Source organism: Cuculus canorus, chromosome 7 (assembly GCF_017976375.1).
Source record: "Cuculus canorus isolate bCucCan1 chromosome 7, bCucCan1.pri, whole genome shotgun sequence".
Taxonomy (NCBI): domain Eukaryota; kingdom Metazoa; phylum Chordata; class Aves; order Cuculiformes; family Cuculidae; genus Cuculus; species Cuculus canorus.
This window is the reverse complement of record NC_071407.1, coordinates 36,347,610-36,369,545: the sequence shown is the minus strand read 5'-3', so window position 1 is coordinate 36,369,545 and position 21,936 is coordinate 36,347,610. Positions and strand designations below refer to the sequence as shown.

Genomic DNA, 21,936 nt, shown 5'->3' with positions numbered 1-21,936 from the left:
GTGGGCGGGGCGAGGCGCGCCTGGTCAAGGGGCGGGGCGGGGCTGTGCCTTTCGGCCAATGGGAACGGAGCACGGCAAGGGGCGGGGCCGCCTCGGCCAATGGGGAAGGAGGGGCGGTGCCTTTCGGCCGATAGGGCGGTGCTGTCCCGTCTCGTGTTGGCCCGCGCTCCGCCATGGCCGCCGCGCTGCGGGCCTTGCTCCGCTCCGCCGCGCCCCGCCGCGCTCTGCTCCTCCCGCCGCCGCTCCGCCCCCTTCCCGGGGCGCGGCCCCGCAGCTCCGGTGAGCGGGGCTCGGGCGGGGGCGGCGGGGCCGGGCCGGGCCGCTCGCCACGGGCGGGCTCCGCGCCGGGGGCTCCGTGCTGTGACCCACGTCCCGCACTTCGCATTCGAACCCACACCGTGTACCGGGGCCTGCGCTGGGTCCCAGCACCACACACCGGGTCCTGGCCCTATGCACCGGCCCGGGGCGGTCCCGTCACCCGTTCGGGTCAGGATCGCGGCGGGAGCCCTGGTCCCGCTGTCAGCGGTTAACCCTGGCACGCACCCGCCGCCTTCAAGGTCACCTTAAAGTAGCGCCGCACCGGGCAGTGCGGGACCAGGGGGATCCGGCACCGGGCAGTGCGGGAACAGGGAGTTCCAGCACCGGGCAGTGCGGGGACACGGGGATCCAGCACCGGGCAGTGCGGGGACAGGGAGTTCCAGCACCGGGCAGTGCGGGGACACGGGGATCCAGCACCGGGCAGTGCGGGGACAGGGAGTTCCAGCACCGGGCAGTGCGGGGACACGGGGATCCGGCACCGGGCAGTGCGGGAACAGGGGGATCCGGCACCGGGCAGTGCGGGAAGAGGGGGATTCGGCACCGGGCAGTGCGGGGACACGGGGATCCGGCACCGGGCAGTGCGGGGACACGGGGATCCGGCACCGGGCAGTGCGGGGACAGGGGGATCCAGCACCGGGCAGTGCGGGAACAGGGGGATCCAGCGCTGGCCGCAGGCACCGTTTGGCTAACCGGAGGGTGCCGGGGCGGCGGGCAGGGTCCCCGTTCCAGTTCCTGGTGGTGCAGAAGACGGGGTCGCGGCAGAGCGTGGGCCTGATCCAGCTGAACCGGCCGCAGGCGCTGAACGCTCTCTGCGCGGGGCTGATGGACGAGCTGCGGCGCGCGCTGGATGAACTGGAGAGCGACCCCCAAGTTGGGGCCATCGTCCTCACTGGCAGCCAAAAAGCCTTTGCAGGTAGGGCAGGGGGAGCCGCTCCCCGCCCCGCTTCGCAGGCTTCCGTCTCCCACCCTGTTTTCCTCCGCAGCCGGCGCAGACATCAAGGAGATGCAGGATAAAACCTTCCAGGAGTGCTACAGCAGCAGCTTCCTCACCGGCTGGGACAGGGTGGCCACTGCCCGTAAACCCATCATCGCCGCAGTCAACGGCTATGCCGTGAGTCCCCCCCCACCGTCCCCCCCACCCCCTTCTTGGCCACGGCATCCCCTGACCCTCCTCTTCCTCCCCTGTCCCAGCTGGGCGGCGGGTGTGAGCTGGCCATGATGTGCGACATCATCTACGCCGGGGAGAAGGCTCAGTTTGGGCAACCCGAAATCCTGTTGGGGACCATCCCAGGTGAGCAGGGGCAGCTGCCGGGGGGGGCCTCCCGCCTGCAGCGAGAGCAGCAGGGACACCCAAGGATCCTCTCTGGACCTTTCCCTTCCTTTGATGGCTACAGGTGCTGGCGGGACGCAGAGATTGACCAGAGCGGTGGGGAAGTCGCTGGCGATGGAGATGGTCCTCACTGGGGACCGTATTTCAGCAGCAGAGGCAAAGGAGGCAGGTAGGGGCGCGGGCCATTCCCAGCGCCGGGGGTTGCGGGGGGCAGCCGTTCCCCACCCTCCAGCCTCCCACTATCCATCCTAGGTCTGGTCAGCAAGGTCTTCCCTGTGGAGAAGCTGCTGGACGCAGCCATCGCCTGTGCCGAGAAGATTGCCAACAACTCCAAGCTGGTGACTGCCATGGCAAAGGAGTCAGTCAATACTGGTAAGGCTGGGTGGCCAAGCAGGACCCCCCGGGGGGCTACGGGGCTGGGCAGGGGGATCTTCTCAACTTCTTTCTTTCTCTTAGCCTTCGAGACGACACTGACGGAGGGGACCAGGACAGAGAAGCGGCTTTTTTATGCCACCTTCGCCACCGTGAGTAGAGGGTCAGCCCCATCGTGGAGGGGAAAAGCGGGACTGACACCAACCTTGCCTTTCCGCTCCTCGCAGGGTGATCGCAAGGAGGGGATGACAGCGTTTGTGGAGAAGCGCAAGGCAAACTTCACTGACAGCTGAGCCCATGGTGGTGCAGGTCTCCACGAGTGTCTGCTCCCCGTTGTCCCCTGCGTCACCCTGCAGAGGAGGCCGGGACCTGGTGGCCTGGGTGAGACAGCCAGGAGCAGGGCCTGCGTTTGCCATGGCTATTAAAAGCTTTACCTGGCACTGCTGGGAGATGGGGTGTCCTTGCTATGGGGTCCCCTGAGACCCCCCCCAACTCCATCATGTTGCTTTCTGGCACTGTCTGGACAAGAGCAGCATGTGGAGGAGCAGGTCTGCAGATCCTTTAAGGAGGGGGTGGCCTGTGGCACCTTCCTGGGCTGAACAGAGGCTGGGGTGATGGGTGATTAGTGGTGGGCTGAGCCCCATGCCCTGAGGCATCATCCTCATCCTGCCCAGGGTCTTAGAGTGAGCCTAAGTTGGGGGATCTCCCAGGTCTGAGGGCCCTGCGCTTGGTGATAGGTCTCTGGCAGCGATGAGGAGCCCACCAGGATGCAGAGAGGGGAATGGGTTTATTGAAGGGGTTCAGGGGTGAGTAGAGAGGGACAGGAAAGCCCAGGAGTGGCTGCTATGCCTCATCTCATAGCCCAGGTATGTCTCCACTCAACTGTGGTGGAAATGGTCACGGTCTTCCTCCAGGCTGTTCTGCACCTTCGGGACCAGCCTCCAGAGTGCTCTGTGGGCATCAACCTCCTTGGCATCATCCTCAGGGTGATGGAGGTTGTCACGATCCTCCTCTGGTCCCTCCAGGACTTGGGGCATGCCCGGTTCCACCAATTTGGAGCCCTCTGGCAGCTCCACGGCTGGTACGTCCAGGATGCTGGAAGAGAGGAGCAGAAACCGCAAGGCAATATCGCGGTGCATCAGAGTTACTGAATACTCCCTGCCCAGGAGATCCCACCCCATCAGGACCTCGGGAGGCTACAGATAGGATCTCTGGGAGCAAAGGGGCTTGTTTAGCTGCTTCTCCCACCGGTGGGCTGGATGGGTCTGGACCATCCGATCCACTGTACCTGCAGCTCTGCAGCCAAGAGAAACCAGCTGGGGCTTCTGCAAGCATCTGCATGAGTTAGAGGGAAGCAAGAACTGGCAGCCCGTGGATTTTTGGGGGTTGCAAAGCAACAAGGGAAGTTTTCAAGGTTGGATGGGGCCTTAAGCAGCCTGATCCAGTGGGAGGTGTCCCCGCACATGGCAAGGGGGGTGGAATTAGATGATCTTTAAGGTCCCTTCCAACTCAAAACAATTCTATGATTATAAGTTTATTCCCCTCTAAAACACTTTGTGTTCGGGGATGTTGTTTTGTTGGGTTTTACAAGGGAGATGTGATGTGCCCGAAGGTGCGGGAAGCGTGACCGCCTCTTACATTTCCTTGGCCAAAGCCTGCTCCGCAGCCAGGTTCTTCTGCCTGGTGTTGCTTAGAGCCTGCGGGAAGAGAAGGTGGGGTGCCAGGGGGTGGCACAGATCACGCATGGGTTGCCCTGTGTCCGGGAGGGCAAGGTAAAGAAAGGTTAGGGGCTCACCTGAGTGCCCCTGGGTGCGGGCAGAAGGAGGGCAGTACCCAGCAGGACGGTGATGCAGAGCTGCGCAGCTGCCAGGCTGGCAGAGAGAGGGCAGAGGAGCCACTTTGGCAGTAGCTGTGTTGGCTGGTGCCCACCTGCACCCACAGCTCCTGCCTGTGCTTGCCTGCACCCACAGTCCCTGCACCCACAGCTCCTTCTTGCCCCTCAGCGCTCCCCCTGCTGCCCCCCTGTGCCCTCCAGCCCTGTCCACCGTACCGTTCCATGGCTGCTGTCCTCCAGCTGTCCAACCCTTGCACCGCACTTTGCCCGCTGGTGACGGCCGCGCTTTACTCCTCGGGCTGCCCATCCTGTGCAGCGCTGGGTGGTGCCGTTCAGGGTTCCAGGGCAAAGGTCCCCTCCAGGGACCATAGAATCATGGAATGGTTTTAGTTGGAAGGAACCTTAAAGATCATCCAGTTCCAACTCTCCTGCCATGGGCAGGGACACCTCCCACTGTCTCAGGCTGCCCAAGGCCCATCCAACCTGGCCTGGAACACCTCCAGGGATGGGGCAGCCACAGCTTCCCTGGGCAACCTGGGACAGGGCCTCACCGCTCCCATTGTGAAGAATTTCCTCCTTCTAATCTTCCCCTCTCCAATTTAAAGCCATTCCTCCTCTGACGGAGTCGATGGGAGACAAGCACATCCGATGATGATCAACAAGTCTCGGTTTATTGATACGATAGGCATGCTTTTATAATAGCAGTAATAAGGCTCATCATTGGTCCGATACAGAGGGTCAGCCCTGCCTCTATTGCTCCATTCTCAGGATGTTTATGGTTTTTCTAGGTCCTGTTTTTATATCCCGTTTATATCCCATTTATATCCCGTTATCGCCTAACTTCTTGCTCAAGGAGACTGTGTCCTTGTACAAGGCTGCTATTGCTTCACCAGCTGTATTTTCTCACGTCCCTTCTCCTCAAGCCACGTCTCTACAAAACTCTCCACACTTCCCCCGTTTTCTTTCTGAGCAAGAAGGTTCGTCTGCCAAGTTTTCTCTATCATTCGACTGACCATATTTTGAATACAACTGTTTGACTCCATTGCATTAATAAGGATACATTAGGATGGAACAACGATAATTTCCCCAAGTAGCAAGGTCCTCCCTGTGGCTTTGCCGGTATACCATTCCAAGCTCTGTCTCCACAAATTAAAAATATCCCGGGGGGGCAATTTCTTCGGGGCCGTAATGTTGGCACCGTTACATCGGGAGTAAAGCTGGCTATTCACTGTTCCTGTTTCCAGGGATGAGTCTAGGCTGGCCCAATATTTGTGATTCTTGTTAAAGTCATTTGGGTTCAGTGGCTCAAAAGCGAACCAACGCCCCTGTTTGGCATTGGATAAACTGGCATTGGCACTTCCAAAGAGATCTAATTCCTCTGGGGGAGAGTGCAGGGTGATGTTCAAGGACAGTATGATCTCACATTGTTGGCAGCCATCCTCAATCTGAGGGTTACCTCCCCACTCGGGAGACACCTGGCTACAGCCCTCAGCGCTCAATAAGTTTTTGCACAGGCTGCTTTCGTTCACAAAACCACAAAATTCCCCTGGGGAACAAACAGGCAAACCTATCAGGCAAGTTCGGAAAGGATTAGTAACCCCTCCTAAGCTAAGGCAAAGTGACTATTGATTAGTTTGGTTTGCTAATGTTACCCAGATGTTATCTCTTGGCTGATTAAAGCGTGTAACTCCTGCTACCCTGGCTATTACAGCACTAAACAACACAATACAGTTAAGCCTCATTTTTCTTCCCGCTTCCTTCTTTTCTTATTCCTTTTAACCCTTACTGTTCCTAGCCGTTGCAGTTTTAACTCCTGTAACTTGCTCAAGCGCTGATCCAATTCCCCGTCAGGATCTCCTCTTATGGGCCCTACCACGGAATGCTGTGTTATGGGTACCAATTTCCTACACCTCGCAGAGATAATATGAGATCTACCTTGAACTATACCCCTTTCAACAATATTCTCCAATTCCCAACGGTAGTAAGCCAATATTTTCTGTTCAGGTGCTTCATAAAGCGCTAAGGCCGTGGTTGTTGCTAGCCCTGTTTGCTCTTGCAGCTCTCTCTGCCAGTTATTAAAGTTATGGTTAAATGCACACCTGTTACACCATAAGTCACGTACGAGGGACTGTTCTATCCAAAAGATCTTATCGCAACCCTCACAGTGTAAAGCCACCCAAGCAGCGCAACGCGGACTATTAGAGTCAAGACAATGTTGACCCACTGGCCCCCGCAGTGAAACTCCCGAGAACCGTCCAATAGTTGTAATCAGTCCTTCAAAGGTCTGGCAGTGCTTCAAAGCCCTGTCGACGGCTTTCGAGTATCCTTTCAACTGTGACAGCAGCGGTCGTAGCATCAGTGGCAGCTTCTCTTCTGTTCTCCTCTTGTCTTCCTCCGTCAGATTGCTTGGCAGTCGTTGCATCGAGAACAGGTTTAGTCCACTTTGCAGGCACCCATATCGGTCCGCTAAAAGTTCCGTAGTCTGTAGACAGTCTGCGGCTTCTGCTTGTAAAATCTGATGTTTCCATAGTCCCTTTTCTTGCCATGTTACTGCAGCAGTTCTGGATTTTCTGCCAGCATCCGTGAATGCCGTAAGAGCATCTGCAATAGGGGACTTTTCTCGTTTTGGCCGAGTAATCCAATCCCACTCCCCTATCCATTGAACTGGCGCCTGCTGGAGCTTTTCTGTTTTAATGGGGCAGCTCGCACCTAAAAGTGCCTCCTGCAGCTCCTCGCTATTACACAAGTACCAGTCCAAGGTATCCTTTTTAATTGGCATCCTGATTACTGCTGGCTCGGTTCCAGCTACTTGTAGCATTCTCTCCTTGCCTTTCTTTATTAAGTCCGCCAGCATTTCGACCTTTTGAAACAGAGTTTTGGTTTGTTGTAACGCGGGGGGAAATCCACTCCAATACCCTTATCTCCCCCCGTTTTCTTTTGCAATTGAGTCAGTGCCCCAAGGAGGTATTTGGGACCGTTCCAGATGGTCAGGTCTATGGATAATTCTGGATCTCGCCGATGGACCTGCCCCTGCATAACGCAGTCCATTATTTTCTGAAGAGTGTGCTGTTGTTCTGGAATAACACGGATCGGACTTGCTGGGTCCGTGCCTTTGAGAAGTGGGCGTAATTCGTCCAGCAGTTCGTTCGGTATTCCAACAATCGGTTTTAACCATTGAAGATCGCCCAGTAACTTCTGAGCCTCATTCAGAGTTGTGAGTTTTGTTTGTAGCTGCGGTTTTTGGGGTTTAACTATTTGTTCCGACATTGTCCATCCCAAATATTTCCACGGAGCTGTTGTTTGAATTTTCTCAGGGGCTATAACAAGGGAAAATTGTGCCAAGGCAGTCCGTATCTCCTGAATTTGCTGTTCAGTAAAAGGTTTTGGTTGGGCAAACAATATATCATCCATATAGTGATAAATCACTACATTCGGCCATCTCTTTCTCAGGGGCTGTAATGCAGAGTCAACATAAATTTGGCATAAAGTAGGACTATTGCGCATTCCCTGCGGGAGTACTGTCCATTCAAATCTTTGGTCCGGCCCCTCCCTGTTAAGTGCAGGCAATGTAAATGCGAATCGCATCATGTCTTGTGGATGAAGGGCAATAGTAAAAAAGCAGTCTTTAAGATCAATAATGAGTAGTGGCCAATCCTTAGGAATCATTGCGGGATTAGGTAATCCTGGTTGTAAAGCCCCCATGGGTTCCATTTGGGCATTGACGGCATGCAAATCATGTAACAAACGAAACTTTCCCGATTTCTTTTTGATCACAAAAATTGGAGTGTTCCAGGGGCTTGTGGATAGTCGCAGATGCCCCTGTTCGTATCGCTCCTTCACTGGATCATGAGCACGCAGGAGACTCTCCCTTTTTAAAGGCCATTGCTTAACCCACACCGGAGAGCTGGTTTTCCAGGTAATGGGAATCGGGAAAGTCCAGGCAACGGCCACTACCCCAAAGGGTGCTCATTGGTTAGCACCACTCCCAATTGGGTCAGAATGTCCCGCCCTAGAAGGCACTGCACGGTAGGTGGCAATTGAACTACCGAGAAAGTAGCTGTTAATTGTTTTCCATGTTCACCTTGATAGGAGGGGAGCGACTGGCCAGGGTTAAACCCCCAACCCCGGTCACTGTGGTGGCAGCCGGTTGTAAAGGCCAATGTGGAGGGCAGCAATTAGGGCTAATAATGCTGGAATCAGCCCCAGTGTCCAAAAGGCCTGAAAATGACCTCTTTTGTCCTTGATATTCCACCTCCACTTTTTTCTTGGGCCTTTCATTAAGATTTAAAGTCAGCAAAGTCAGGCCGCCAGTGGATCCGAAACCTTCTTCTCCCCTCTCTTGTTCCCTTATAGGCTTTATCCCTTTTGTCATTTGCTCCAACGGTACCAATTGAGCAATTCTCTGTCCCTTATTAATTTGAACGGGTGGAAAAGGAGTATGCACCATAACCATAATTTCTCCGGTAAAGTCCGCATCAATAACACCAGGTAACACAAATAATCCAATCATAGAGGCAGACGATCGTCCTAATAGCTGTGCACCCACCGCTCGACCTTGTATAACAATAGGTCCTTTAATTCCTGTTGGGATCTTTTGTGGGTGCGATGTCATTAGCGTGATTTCTACTGCTGCTGCCAAGTCCAGCCCGAGGCTCCCTGTGGTGGCAGGCTGGGGGCAGGGAAGGTCGGTTGAGCTGCAGCGGCGACTTGTGTCTGAGCGCTCCTGCCGGAGTTTCCCGACCTCCGCCGACAAGCGCCCGTAGTGTGAGTATCCGAACGGCACTTTCGGCACCATATCCCTGTAGCCTGGCATTCTCGGCGCATGTGACCCATGTCTCCGCATCTGTAGCATCGCGTACGGGTTCCTGATGGAGCCGAATTAACTGCGGCTGACGCTTGAAGGGGTGCGAGAGCAGCTAACAGCTGATTTTGTGAAGCCTTTGCCTGTTCCTGTAATCTCAGCCCCAGCTGCTTAATAGCATCTACTAAAAATGCTTGTGATCCTAACGGCATTTGAGCCATCCTTTCTAATGCCTCCTCTATGGTCCAATTTGCACCCAAGGTGTTAATCACACTCCGTGTAGCCTGATTGCAATTTTGAAGAGCGCACTGTTTTAGCAGTGCCCCTCGCACGTATTCGGGTACCCCTGCTTTTTCTATTGCGGCAGCAGCCTTATCTATAAATGCACCAAACGGTTCTTCCCGACCCTGCTTGATTCCCATATATACGGGTACTCCTCCAGGTTCTTTTACCTTATCTATAGCCAATCTGACCAATCTCATAGCCTCTCGGCACTTGTCTGGTCCCACCATAGCCTGAGCTTCCATGCGGAGAAACGCTCCCAGCCCCATAAGCTCATCAGCTGTCACTCCATGAAGAGGATCCGCTGGCTGCCTCTGTACTGCCACGCATTCGTTAACAATCGCTTGCCAATGTGCATTAAATAAAAGCTGTTGATGCTGTGTAAATATTAACTTTGCTATTCCTCTACAATCAGCGGGCAGAAGCACTTGAGTGCCCCATATGTAGTCTAACATCTGCTTTACTGGCTCACTTGTCACCCCAAACTGTCTGACTGCAGATCGCAACTGTGACAGCAATTTCCAATCAAGGGCAGTAATTGTTGCCATCAGTCCTCCCCTCTGAGCCTGGAAGGTCACCGGGCGTGCTAGCTGTGCTGCTGCATTAACCGCACCGTCATCTCCTCTTTCCAAGCCGTCTTTTGCAAGCGCAGCCCAAGCTTCTCTCCGCTCCCTGGCAATGACCTCCGCTAGGTTGCTTTTTGCCCCAGGAATCGGCTCATTGTCCAGAGGGAGAACGGCCGGGGGTGCTTTCAGCCGCGGCCCCTGCTCTTCAGTGGGTGCAGACGGCCCCTGCTCTTTGGGGGGTGCGGACGGCTCAGAAGCTGCCTCTGAACCAGAGCCAGAAGGCGGTGGTGGCGGGGGAGGTAAAGCCACCTGCGTGACCGTAGGGGGTAACAGAGTGGTTTGGGACAATTCTCTTTCATGGCTTCTATTTTTTGTGTGAGCAGCAGATGCTTGCTCAGCTGCTTTCTTTTCTGCCTGATGCTGTAAAAGCTCGTTATGTACCACCCTCCATAGCTTTCCCAAATTTTTTGCCGTTATATCATCCTCTAGTGTAGCCTCCCACAACACATCCCTGAACTTTCGCCACTCTGTCAGCTCATGTACAGTATGCGGATTTATGAACAATCCCTTGGCATGCCCGTATACTAAAAGCCCCGGTAACTCCTTCTGCAAATCTATTCCCTTAACCTGCCGCTTTTGCAGGAAAGCGGTAAATAAATCATATGCTGCTTGCCTTTCCATACCTAATTCGTCAGCGCTGTTGCACCCCTCAAGGTCTCGGCAGCACGTATCGGCCGGGCTCGTCTATACGGTCACCTTTTGTATTCGCGCTTATTGCCGTCCCGGCTGCTTCGGGACCCGACCCGGTCGTCGCTCGTCCGTGGTGTCCGGTCGGTCGGGGTCACCATTTGACGGAGTCGATGGGAGACAAGCACATCCGATGATGATCAACAAGTCTCAGTTTATTGATGCGATAGGCATGCTTTTATAATAGCACTAATAAGGCTCATACATATTGCAAAAGTACGGCTCGTCATTGGTCCGATACAGAGTGTCAGCCCTGCCTCTATTGCTGCATTCTTGGGATGTTTGTGGTTTTTCGAGGTCCTGTTTTTATATCCCGTTATCACCTAACTTCTTGCTCAAGGAGACTGTGTCCTTGTACGAGGCTGCTATTGCTTCACCAGCTGTATTTTCTCACGTCCCTTCTCCTCAAGCCACGTCTCTACAAAACTCTCCACACTCCTCGTCTTATCACTCCATGTCTTTATGAACAGCCCCTCTCCAGCTTTCCTGTAGCCCCTTCAGGTACTGGAAGGTCACTATAAGGTCTCCTCAGAGCCTTCTCTTCTCCAGGCTGAACAACCCCAACTCTCTCAGCCTGTCCACATATGGAAGGTGCTCCAGCCCTCCGATCATCTTTGTAGCCTCCTCTGGACCCGTTCCAACAGCTCCATCTCCTTCTTATGTTGAGGATTTCAGAACTGGACACAATACTCCAGACAAGGTCTCACAAGAGAGGAACAGAATCCCCTCCCTTGCTGTGCTGGTCTCGCTTCTTTTGATGCAGACGGGCACACAGTTGGCTTTCTGGGCTGTGAGCACACGTTGCCGGCTCATGTCGAGCTTCTCATCAATCAGCATCACCAAGTCCTTCTCCTCAGGGCTGCTCTCAATCACATCATCCCCCATCCTGTATTGAAACCGTGGATAACCAGGACTCGTGCAACCTCCCACGGACCCAGGCTCTGCAGCCTTTATTCCCTTGGGCTCCCCGTGCAGCGGGGCGCGTGCAGGCCCTGGGCACCGCGGGCTGTGCCTCCCCATATGTGACAATAAAGCAACAACAACATTTGATCTCTCACTAACTGAGCTGTGAGTGCACGCTGAGTGCTGAGCAGAAGCGGCGGACAGCTAAAAGCCTCCTCAGTCATTCACAGTCTTTTCCAGCTTGTCAGAAGCTGAAGGTTTGTCCCCTGAGACCGACCCACGATAGAGCGGCGGCTGCAGCACTGCAAAAGGGCCAAAGCCAGCCCGAGGAGATCTGCTTGCCCCAAAGCCCCCAGGAAGGGCAGGAGGAGGTGTTCTGGGCAAGGAAAGGGGTTGAAGAGGCTGCCAGGGCTGGTGTTTGCTCATCAGCAATGCAGCAAGTGAGGGGACAGGAGCCTCTTCAGGGCCATGGTTGCCTTCTGCCGCTGGCTGCCCTGCCACTGCCTGGACATCCCCAACACCCCATACTGCTTGAAGCTCTACCCTGCAGCCCGGTGATGTTAGACCACGCTCCTGGGTCTGGAAATTCTGGGTGTATCACAAAGCTTGGAAAACTCTTGCAACACCACAATGAGTGCTGCAGGGTGGGCAGGTCTGTCCTCCTGCCAGCAGACAAGCTCTCTGGAGTGGGAGGGAGATGTGCTCCTGTCTTGCACCCCAAAAGCCTCAGCAGCTCCTGCAAAGATGGGGAATCCCAGGAGATGTCCCAGCTGGGTGGTGGCCTCCAACATGGAGCTGCTCAATGTGGGGTGCTGCAGGGGAGAATCTCTTCTGACTTCTTCCTTGGTGTTGAGCCTGCCCCTGGGGCATCTGCAGCTTGATGGGCTCCATCTCCATCACACAGGCACCTTCCTCTCTCCTACAACAGAAGGAGGTGAATTTCCCAACCCACCAATGCATTTCTTTCCTCAGCCTTTATACCATTGCAAAAACAATCTACGTCACCCCAAAGAGTCGAGTCTGGCTCCTGCCGCTTACTGCCCCTCCTCCTCCTGGAATGTGGCCAAAGTCCCAGGAGAGGAGGAAGCAGACGACTATTTATGTATGAAATAAATAAATTTACCCTCAATAACCAGTGTGGTTATTAAGTAGCTATTCTTTTTATACAGCATTGGAGGAGCACTGGGATTTGTCCTCAGAGTGCTTCTACCCAACAGTGATTTCAGAGAACTTCATATACACAGAGGTGCCATCATAATTTTTCCACGAAATGACAAGCCCACCGTATTCCTGGAACCTCACTGCCTATCCAAACGGATAAAATTAATCCCATCCAGAGACATTAAAGCTTAGCCGTACCCAAGCAGTTAATCTTGATGATTCTTGGCGACAAGATAAGGGAAAGACCACGTGGTATGTCCACCCGTGGGTGAGGTCTCCCCAACCCTTGCTGCGAGGGGCTTCATCTTTATGCCATCAAAAAACAACCGACATCTCCCCAATAAGCAGAGCCTGTCCCCAGCTCTTCACTGTTCCCCCTCCTCCTGCAACACGTGGGTGGCAGAGGAGGTGCGCGAGTCCTCAGGGGTGGCTGTGGGCTCTGGGTGTGTGAGGGTTCTCAGAGGTGGCTACTGGCAAGGATTTTTCAAAGGCCTTTTTATCCCTTGTTCCTCCCAGAGAGGGGGGAGGGTGAAAAAAGCAATTATAGATCCTAAGCTACTTGGATAAATGCCATTTCAGCAACCTCTTTTTTCCCCCCTTTATGGACAATTTTTTAAGTGCCACACTTCAACAGGACCCTGAGACTTGGCGGCGGTACATTGAGCCTGGCCTTACATTTCCAAAGAATCTTTTCTCCTGGTAGGATAAGATGAAAAAGGAAGGGAAAGGCACAAGGAAAAATAACCTCCACCTCACTCTGCTTTTTGGGGCTCATGGAACAAAGGGAGGTTCATTCTTCACATCTGACTCTGCCTGGGCTTCAAACAGCATAAAATTCTCTTCAAGGCAATTTTGTAAAAATTCTTTTTATTTATTCAACCAGTTGGAAGTCACTTATTTTAACTCCCCATGGAAATGAGCTGCAAGGGACCCGGATGCTTTTCCTGGTCCAGGCAAACCTTTCACGTGGGTTTAAGAGCAAGCGCTGGGGAGCAGAGCTGACTTCAGGGAGACGGAGAAGGTTGGAATTAAGGACCAATTTTTTTTTTTTCTGGTTTCTTTTGTCATTGGTTCCAGCTTCTGTACAGGCAGCAGAGTTTTTCCTTGGAATTTCTGGAATCTTTTTTTTTCCTCTCATGTAGTCTCAGCTCCAGCAGTTGATTTCTTCTCAGCTCCACGTCACCGTGCTCCACTGCAGTCCAGGACTCTTTCTGCAAGCCACCGGTGTGTACTTCAGCCCATCCCATCCTGTGTCTGCATGCTGTGCCAAGCACTGCCTTTGCTGGGAGCTTCTAAAAGCAATGCCAGAAATCGAAAGAATGAAATCAGAAAAATTAAATTAACTGTAGTAATCTACACGCTCTTCCTTTGGATTTCATTTTGATTCCCCTCTGTGCAAGCAGGGCCAGCAGGGAAGTGCAACGCCCTGTGCCCAGGCCAGCTGAGGAGGCTGCGAGGATCATAGAATGGTTTGGGTTGGAAGGGACCTTTTAAAGCCCATCCAGTTCCACCCCCCTGCGATGGGCAGGGACACCTCCCACTGGCTCAGGCTGCCCAAAACCCCATCCAACCTGGCCTGGAACACCTCCAGGGATGGTGCAGACACAACTTCCCTGGGCAACCTGGGACAGGGCCTCCTCACGCCCATTGTGAAGGATTTCCTCTTGCCTCATCTAAATCCTCCCCTCTCCAATTTATAGCCACCCCCCCTCATCCTATCACTCCGTGCCTTTGTGAACAGCCCCTCTCCAGCTTTCCTGTAGCCCCTTCAGGTACTGGAATGTCACTCTAAGGTCTCCTCAGAGCCTTCTCTTCTGCAGGCTGAACAACGACAACCCTCTCAGCCTGTCCTCGGATGGGAGGTGCTCCAGCCCTCAGATCATTTTGTAGCCTCCTCTGGACCCGTTCCAACAGCTCCATCCCCTTCTTATGTAGAGGATTCCAGAACTGGACACAATACTCCAGGTGGGGTCCCACAAGAGAGGAACAGAGGGGCAGAATCACCCCCCGCCCTGCTGGCCACGCTGCTTTAGATGCAGCCCAGGACGTGGTTGGCCACCTGGGCTGCGAGCGCACATTGCCGGCTCATGTTGAATGTCTCATCAACCAGCACCCCAACTCCTTCGCCACAGGGCTGCTCCTGCAGGACGAGGGAACACATTTTGCTCGGTGTTACCCCTGCTGCATTTCTGGCAGCAATTCCTCATGATTTTTTCACAAAGCCTACACAACACTCACAGCTGCCTGTGGTTTCAAAGCAGCATTTGCTATTTCCAAGCTCAGGCAAGATGTGATCGCCTCTCCAGAAAGCCACTGCTGCCCAGGGCAGTCCTGGCACGGGTGAGATACAAAAACTCACAGCACCAAGGTGGATGAATTTATATTTAGCTGGATTTCAGAGGGTGTCAGAAGAGACTGTTGTGTCTCATCACAAGCACGGGTTGGCTCTGCAGTGCTGCCAAAAGGAGGTGGCACATGGACACAAAGGGACTGTTGCTGCACAATCCCTGTTCTCACCCTTCTGCCTTCCGAGTATGGAGAAGGACACTCCCATGGAACTGCAGGTACCCCTGCTCGGACACAGTGCCAGCACTAATGCGGCAGCTGGTGCCTTCTCCTCTTGCACACATCTGTGCACTGACCTTCACACTTTCTTCCTTGGTCCTTTAAATCCTCGGGTGGCACCTTGTCCAAAGCAAATGGTGGATGGGACCCTGGAAAGGGAGACACACTTTAATAAAAGTTAACAGCTAACAGCCCGTCTCTCGCAGGATCACTGCGATGCTTTATGCTTTGTGTAAAGTTTCAAGGTCCCAGAGCACGAAGAGCAAGGTATCAGAGGAGTAGAACACCTAAATCACCAAAGCATAACTAAAAAATAGGTGAAACTGCTCTGCTTTCCCATTTGTTCTGCAAATTTATACCCTGAAGGCCTCTCCTCTCCTCACAGCCAGGTGCGAGGAGTTACACAGTGTCCTATGCCATTAGGCACGCTGCGGTGGTTTGTTCTGGAAGGACATGGTCACGAAGAGCAGGACAGCAGAAGCAGCAGTAGAAGTGTGTCCCTTCAGCAGCAAACCTTCCTTTTGACTTGCAGTATCACCTCGAACTTGAGGGAGTTTCTTTTGGCTTTACAAGCTGTTACACTGAACAAAGCAGTGAACTTTAAAACATTACCATGGCAGCTGCTTGAAAACAGGATTTTTTCCAGCAAACCACAACATACAAAAGCAGAACCCACTCCCCGCAGTGCATTGGAAGTGCTTTTAGACTCCACAACCCAATCAGAAAGCCCCGTGTCAGCAACGCTCATCTCATCTGACAGAGCCAGAGCCAATTGCTGGCGCCAGAGAAAATGGAAGGCAGCTGAAGACAGAAATGGGTCTCCTCACACAGCATTTCAGCGTGGCTGTGGGCTCATCACGTTGCTCCTAGACTGCCAGTGCATCACAGGTGTGGGAAACTTCAGCCACAATAATCCCTTTGCTAACTGGAACAGTTCAGGCAAAACCCTATTAGTCCTCACACTGAGACAATTAAAACGATGAATAAAATGACAGTGAACTCTGTGCTGTGAAGAAGGTGATGACTTTTTGATGGCTACCTTGTATCTCCTACAGGCTTTACATCACCATTTCAAACTCAAGCCAGCATTAGGCAATTCAGTTTCAACTTTCTGTAAAGATTTCATTAACAAAAACAAACAGAAAAAGCTGCAATGCTGCAAAACCTAAGGTCCAGAATAGGATGTTCACCTGCTTTGTGCCTTGTCCTGTGATTGCATGGGAGCACAGACAGCTCCAGTGCAACAGCTCAGCCCCAAGCCAGCTAAGACAGGAAAGTAGCAGAAAGCAGGAACAAAACTTGTTTGACTATTTCAGGACAGAGTTCTTACTTTCAGACCCACGCCATTCTGCAATATCCTGGGAAGAGAACATGGGTGGGCAGACTAACAGAAACCCCACACAGCTTTCACAGCACAGGTGTGCTCTGTAATTCCTTACACTTTCATCTTTTAAAAATGGCTTTTAAAACCTACGTGGAAATCCTACCTCTTGGATCTCCAACACAGAAACACCCTGAGCACTACTGTTTCTATACCCTAGTTCTAATTGCGCTACAAAATGCAATTATTATACAGTCCCAGCCCCAGAAATTTTTGGCTGTGGAGACCAACGGTACAGACCTGGATTTATAGAGTCGTTTCTCTGGCACCGAAGGACTGGGGCTGGCTGCAGGCTGAGGGATCTCCATGTTCTCACTGGGCCTTGTTTCCATGGGGTCCACTTGGCATTGCTCCAACGTCTCCATGCTCACATCCATCGGCACGCTGGCACCCTGCTGCGTGGAAGAGCTCATGTGCTTGGGGCCACTGCAGAGACAAAAGTTTACATCCTGCCTCAGCAGCTGCCACGTAAGCCCAGAGCAGAGAAAGGAAAGGTATTTCATGATGAAACAGGTCAGGTCCAAGATGGGTTGGGTTACTGCACGGGGGCACAGAGATTTGGCAGAGCAAACACTGGCTCAGGTTGCCCAGGGAAGCTGTGGCTGCCCCACCCCTGGAGGTGTTCCAGGCCAGGTTGGAAGGGCCTTGGGCAGCCTGAGCCAGTGGGAGGTGTCCCTGCCCACAGCAGGGGGGTTGGAACTGGATGATCTTTAAGGTCCCTTCTAACCCAAACTATGATTATATGACAACATGTTCCTGAAGAATTGCTGCTGGATGGACTGCATTTTCCTGAGGAACCTCTGTGCCCTACTGGAGTGGTGATAATTTTTCTTTTTCTTTGCTACTTCTTTTTCTCTCTTTCTCCCACTTATCTTACTGTATCTTCTTTTTCCTTGGTGCTGCGGTATATTGGATTTAATCAAAGTTGTGCTGTAGTTTGTTCAGCCAGCTTGGCTGTGTCCAAGGTATCAGGCTGGGATCTGGTTTTGCAACTCTGAGAAGCTGCAACTCGGAATGCACCCGAGTACCTGCTTTGTGATTTTGGCTGTGTCTAATATTCACTGTTTTTGAATTTCTCCTGGGAGATTTGTTAGTCTCCGATTCGCCACACAGATATCAAAAGAACCCTTTTGACCCTCCCTCTTAGACCGTGCAGGTTGAGGTGGGCCCTAGCATTCCTGGTGTCAGGAGTCGGCTCTAACAAGCAGCCAGCTGAGAAAGCCACGTGCCAAACTTACAAAGCCTCCCTCTGCTCAACTTGTGGTTTTAGGGAACAAGAATAATGCAAGGGATTGGACAGCAAAGTGGGAAACGTACACAAAGTACTGCAGAGGGATGCTGGGCTTCACGTTTACACTTGAGATGGCACAAAGGAAGCAGAGCCTGGAGCAGCACAGGGAGAGAAATAAGATGCGCTTCAACATCAAGATAAACTAAAACATTGCCACAGAAAGATTTGCAAGTTGACCTGTTCTTATAAGCAGCCAAAAATGTCATTTCTGAGCCTGTTAAGGTATAAACTTGCTTCCTCTGGAAAGGGAATGCAACAGCAGAGAACAACATCACCTCTGCCAGGGAAAATCAGTTGTGCATTGCAGCTCTGCAGTTACCTTTTCACCTTCTTAGGTTTATCAAAGCGAAAGTCAGCAGGGTAAAGGTGAATGGTGACCAAGTGATTCTTTCTGTCCTCGCTGCTCTTGAACATCTCTGTGCAGCCTTCTACCAAACACTTGTACTGAAAGGCAGGGGAAACAATAAAGACATAATTGGAAAAGGCAAGCGGTGCCAGCCCATGCCATGCGCGCCAGCCTCAACTGAAGGGCTGGGCATGGCCACTCACCATGTTCTGCTTCTCGGCCATTATCTCGAAGAGTGAGTCATGCCACTCCAGTATGTGAATGTCCAACAGGTGCCCTGATGGGAAGGATCGCTTGCAGAAGGAGCAGACGTTCCTGTGCAGTGAGTTGTAGTGGTGCTCGTAGCCCTCCAGTGTGTCAAAGACCTGGCAGCACCCAGAGATGTGGCAACTGAATTCAGACACCCTGTAGGCAAAGGTAGGACACCCACGCCTTAAATGAAATCAGAGACTTAATTTAAGCTCCAGATAATCCCCTAAATGACTGTATTTACTTGTGGCATTTCAGGTGAATAACATTTAGATTAATTGTGAGGTGCAATGGAATGAAGATTACGATGGTGCTGGCAGTCACAATCTCTTATTTGCCGTGGGGGCTTGAGCATTGTATAAATTACCATGCAATGAAGTGGTACTTTGATTAAGAAACACGCAGCAACGTGAAAATTAAGCTGTTTGACCTTAATGTTGCAGCCATGGATTAAAACTCTGTGCCAATGCTGTTGAATAGGCAACTGTAGGAGGACCTCATACAAGCCTCAAAACACTTCTTCAGTCTCATATGCAAGAGCAGGCAAAAGCAGGATGAATTCTCCTTACTCTTCCTAACGCGGGCTGTCTGAGCAGCTTTCCCACTCTTGGGGAAATAACACCCTGCAACTTAAGTCATGGAATAGTTTGAGTTGGAAGCGGCCTTGAAGACCACCCAGTTCCAACCCCCTGCCATGGGCAGGGACACCTCCCACTGGATCAGGCTGCCCAAGGCCCATCCAACCTGGCCTTGAACCCCTCCAGGGATGGGGCAGCCACAGCTTTCCTGGGCAACCTGGGCCAGTGCCTCACCAGACTCATCGTGAAGAATTTCCTCCTCATGTCCACTCTAAATCTGCCCCTCTCCAATTTAAAGCCATTCCACCTTGTCCTATCCCTCCAAGCCTTTGTAAACAGTCACCTCCAGGGATGGGGTAGCCACGACTTCCCTGGGAAACCTGTTCCAGTGCCTCACCGCCCTCATTGTGAAGAATTTCTTCCTTATATATAGGCTAAATCTGCCCCTCTCCCGTTTAAAGCCATTCCCCCTTGTTGTACCACTACAAGCCTTTGTAAAAAGTCCCCCTCCAGCTTTCTTGTAGCCCCTCAGGTTGTCTCACTCAGCCACCATCGCAGTCTACAGCCATGCTGCAGAGCTCACATCCGCTCACAGGGAGCTCTCAGTGTAACTGCTCCTCCAGCAGGCACAGAGCCCACCGCAGCAGCCCGGTTTTGACCCGTTCAGATGGGTGCTGAGATCTTCTCCTTTTCCTTCACGGAGCCGCTCTGCAGCGCACCGGTGCCCTCTTCCTTTCCCCAGGTTCTTCCTCTTTGGCCTCCAGGGAGCCGGGTGGATCCCCACACGTACCTGGGCCTCTCCGCCGCTTCCGCCAGGCCGCTGAGGACGCCCCGCAGGTAGAGGTGCCTGTGGACGTCCCCATCCTAGGAGAGGAGAGAGAGCCGTGGCAGCCCGGGCCGCGCCGCGGGGCCCGGCCCTGCCGCGGGAGAGCCCCGCACCTCCAGCAGCGCGTGGACGCGGTCCAGGCGGTGGCGCCGGGGGACGAAGGTGAACGGTGGCGGGGGAGGGACCGGGGCCACGGCAGGGAGCAGCGCGGGGAGCGGGGCCGGGGCCTCCTGCAGGCGGCGGCGCAGCCCGGGTGGCACCAGCGCCATCGCGGGCCCTGGCGCTTCCAGGACTGAGGGCAGTGCGCATGCGCAGGAGAAGCTTTCTGTGCCTGAAGGAGAACATCTGTATGCGCAGAGGTTTCCGTGAGTGGCAGTGCGCATGTACGACACGCTCCTGGTACGGGGAGTGCGCATGTGCAAAAGCATCCCGTGACGGGCGGGCCAGTGTGCATGCGTAGAAAGCTTCCAATGCCCGAGGGTCAATACGCATGCGCAGAATGCTTCCGTGACAGGTACAGTGTGCATGCGCCTAGCGGAAAATCGAGTTCCTCTTAGAGAGAGCGCATGCGCAAAAGAGTGCACCGAGGGCCCGGTGGGGGTATGGTAGTGCGCACGCGCAGAGGGCGCTGCGAGACTAATGCATGTAGGGGGTGTGGTCATGCGCGGGGGCGCTTTCGAATGACTGAGGAGCTCTTGGCTGACAGGGGGGTGAGGGGGAGCGCGGGCGCGCGAAAGGCGCTTCCGGTCGGCGCGGGCACTTCCGGCGGGCAGGTGCGGCCGGGCCGGGCTGGGCGCGGTGTCCCGCGTGGGGCGGTGGGGCCGGCGCTGGGTGTGGCCCTGGCGGCCGGGGGGCGGGTTTCGTCCCGCGGTGGTGGGGAGCGGCCCATAGAGCCCCGAGAGCCCGGAGGAATCCTCGGGCTGAGTCCTTGGGTCGTAGTGACCCAGGCGGCTCCGGGCCCGGGGCGCTGGCGGGGCCGCCTCTGTCACAGAACGGTTTGTGTTGGAAGGCCCCTTTAAAGCCCACCCAGTCCAGCGCCCTGTCAGCGAGCAGGGACGTCTCCAGCTCCGTCAGAGCCCCATCCGATCTCATTTGAGCGTTTCCAGGAAGGGCTGGAGCACCTTCATCCGAGGACAGGCTGATAGAGTTGGGGCTGTTCAGCCTGGAGAAGAGAAGGCTCAGAGGAGACCTTAGAGCAGCTTCCAGTACCTGAAGGGGCTACAGGAAAGCTGGGGAGGGACTGTTTACAAAGACATGGAGTGACAGGATGGAGAGGAACAGCTTTAAGCTGGAGAGGGGCAGATTTAGACTAGACATGAGTGATAGGATGAGGAGGGGTGGCTATAAATTGGAGAGGGGAAGATTTAGATGAGACATAAGGAGGAAATTCTTCATGATGAGGGTGGTGAGGTCCTGTCCCAGGCTGCCCAGGAAGCTGTGGCTGCCCCATCCCTGGAATTGTTCCAAGGCCAGGTTGGATGGGCCTTGGGCACCTGATCCAGTGGGAGGTGTCCCTGCCTTTAGCAGGGGCATCGGAATCAGATGATCTTTAAGGTCCATTCCAACTCAAACCACTGTATGATTCCATGGGGCATCCACTATCTCTCTAGGGAACCTGGGCCAGTGTCTTGAAACAATACCTGGAATGTTTTGAAACGTCACAAGGTGGAATATTTTTATTTAAGCTAAAGTAGAGTTAAGTTTCGTCTGAGCAGTTGTGGGTTTGTGTTTTTTTAAAGTTAGACAGAATGTTCTTCTGATAGAATGTTTTCTTTAAAATGATGCTTTTCTAGACATTATTCCTTGAAGATGATAGCATCTTGTGTTCAGTATGATCTGTCCTGAACAGATGTCTCTTCTTCTGTAACCACCGCCAGTTGCAGTACTTCCCTAACTCAAATCCAAGGTCAGGCAGAGAGCTGAAGCCAGCTCCAAATGAGCAAGAGTTTTGACTGTTGCGAAGTTTCAGAACACTTGGAAAGTAACAGAAGATGCATAAAATTTCTGGGGAAATTTATACATTGCTTGTAAGTTGGAAGTATATTCTCTCCCAGTTCTTGTCTGGCTGCACATGATTGATGGAGATCACTCCCTCACGTTGCCCAGGCCTGATAAAGGATGCTTGCTTTCTAAAACACCAAAATGAATCTGAGAGAGTTTCATTTGCTGGCATTGTCAGTATCAGTCTCACCACCCTCTGCAAAAAAAAATGTCTTCTATCTATTCTGAAGCTCCACTCTTTTAGTTTAAAACGATTACGCCTGTCCTGTTGCAAAAGACTCTGCTAAAAAGTTTGGCCCCCTCTTTATTATAATTACTTTCAAAGTAAGTAATAAATAACCATTCATATAAAAGTAGAAGTACTTATGTATGGATAGGCGTAGAA

General features: G+C 53.2%; 4 protein-coding genes across 8 annotated transcripts in view; 2 read left to right on the top strand and 2 right to left on the bottom strand.

The window, feature by feature from the left end:
- The first annotated feature begins 119 nt into the window (after positions 1-119).
- On the top strand, positions 120-2,389 carry ECHS1 (enoyl-CoA hydratase, short chain 1). Its single transcript, XM_054071815.1, has 8 exons — positions 120-279; positions 1,034-1,231; positions 1,302-1,429; positions 1,510-1,609; positions 1,713-1,817; positions 1,901-2,020; positions 2,105-2,172; positions 2,248-2,389. The coding sequence occupies exons 1-8, from the start codon at positions 174-176 to the stop codon at positions 2,311-2,313; spliced, it is 891 nt and encodes a 296-aa protein (XP_053927790.1). The 5' UTR covers positions 120-173; the 3' UTR covers positions 2,314-2,389.
- Positions 2,390-2,886: 497 nt separating this feature from the next.
- On the bottom strand, positions 2,887-4,276 carry LOC128852713 (uncharacterized). 2 transcript variants are annotated; one of them, XM_054071817.1, is made up of 4 exons: positions 4,071-4,137; positions 3,816-3,891; positions 3,659-3,717; positions 2,887-3,115 (listed from the first exon to the last, which is right to left on the bottom strand). In XM_054071817.1, the coding sequence occupies exons 1-4, from the start codon at positions 4,076-4,078 to the stop codon at positions 2,899-2,901; spliced, it is 360 nt and encodes a 119-aa protein (XP_053927792.1). In that variant the 5' UTR covers positions 4,079-4,137; the 3' UTR covers positions 2,887-2,898. The 2 variants fall into 2 exon arrangements, with proteins under 2 accessions (XP_053927792.1, XP_053927791.1); XM_054071816.1 differs by having other exon boundaries at positions 3,659-4,276.
- A 7,836-nt stretch (positions 4,277-12,112) lies between these two features.
- On the bottom strand, positions 12,113-19,871 carry ZNF511 (zinc finger protein 511). 2 transcript variants are annotated; one of them, XM_054072126.1, is made up of 7 exons: positions 19,664-19,871; positions 19,515-19,588; positions 18,101-18,302; positions 17,871-17,995; positions 16,501-16,686; positions 14,957-15,028; positions 12,113-13,606 (listed from the first exon to the last, which is right to left on the bottom strand). In XM_054072126.1, the coding sequence occupies exons 1-6, from the start codon at positions 19,817-19,819 to the stop codon at positions 14,959-14,961; spliced, it is 813 nt and encodes a 270-aa protein (XP_053928101.1). In that variant the 5' UTR covers positions 19,820-19,871; the 3' UTR covers positions 12,113-13,606; positions 14,957-14,958. The 2 variants fall into 2 exon arrangements, with proteins under 2 accessions (XP_053928101.1, XP_053928102.1); XM_054072127.1 differs by lacking the exon at positions 12,113-13,606 and adding an exon at positions 13,635-14,454.
- Positions 19,872-20,090: 219 nt separating this feature from the next.
- Positions 20,091-21,936, top strand: part of TUBGCP2 (tubulin gamma complex associated protein 2) — a 35,623-nt gene continuing 33,777 nt past the window's right edge. The window contains exon 1 of one of the 3 annotated variants that reach the window (XM_054071686.1): positions 20,091-20,150. In XM_054071686.1, the coding sequence (XP_053927661.1) occupies positions 20,117-20,150 (34 nt within the window). In that variant the 5' untranslated portion in view covers positions 20,091-20,116. Of the gene's footprint in view, positions 20,151-20,190; positions 20,324-21,936 lie in introns of those variants that run through there. The other 2 variants (XM_054071688.1, XM_054071689.1) reach the window with 2 other exon arrangements.

Excerpts from the sequence above, each read along its gene's own strand:
- ZNF511 (XM_054072126.1), bottom strand. The coding sequence starts at position 19,819 with ATGGCGCTGGTGCCACCCGGGCTGCGCCGCCGCCTGCAGGAGGCCCCG. Across the intron at positions 16,687-17,870 it reads AAACCTAAGAAGGTGAAAAG|TGGCCCCAAGCACATGAGCT; the intron begins GTAACTGCAGAG and ends TTGTCTCTGCAG. Across the intron at positions 15,029-16,500 it reads AAACGACTCTATAAATCCAG|GGTCCCATCCACCATTTGCT; the intron begins GTCTGTACCGTT and ends CTCCCTTTCCAG.
- ECHS1 (XM_054071815.1), top strand. The coding sequence starts at position 174 with ATGGCCGCCGCGCTGCGGGCCTTGCTCCGCTCCGCCGCGCCCCGCCGC. Across the intron at positions 1,610-1,712 it reads CCTGTTGGGGACCATCCCAG|GTGCTGGCGGGACGCAGAGA; the intron begins GTGAGCAGGGGC and ends TGATGGCTACAG. Across the intron at positions 2,021-2,104 it reads AAAGGAGTCAGTCAATACTG|CCTTCGAGACGACACTGACG; the intron begins GTAAGGCTGGGT and ends TCTTTCTCTTAG.
- LOC128852713 (XM_054071816.1), bottom strand. The coding sequence starts at position 4,161 with ATGGGCAGCCCGAGGAGTAAAGCGCGGCCGTCACCAGCGGGCAAAGTG. Across the intron at positions 3,116-3,658 it reads CAGGCTTTGGCCAAGGAAAT|CATCCTGGACGTACCAGCCG; the intron begins GTAAGAGGCGGT and ends CCTCTCTTCCAG.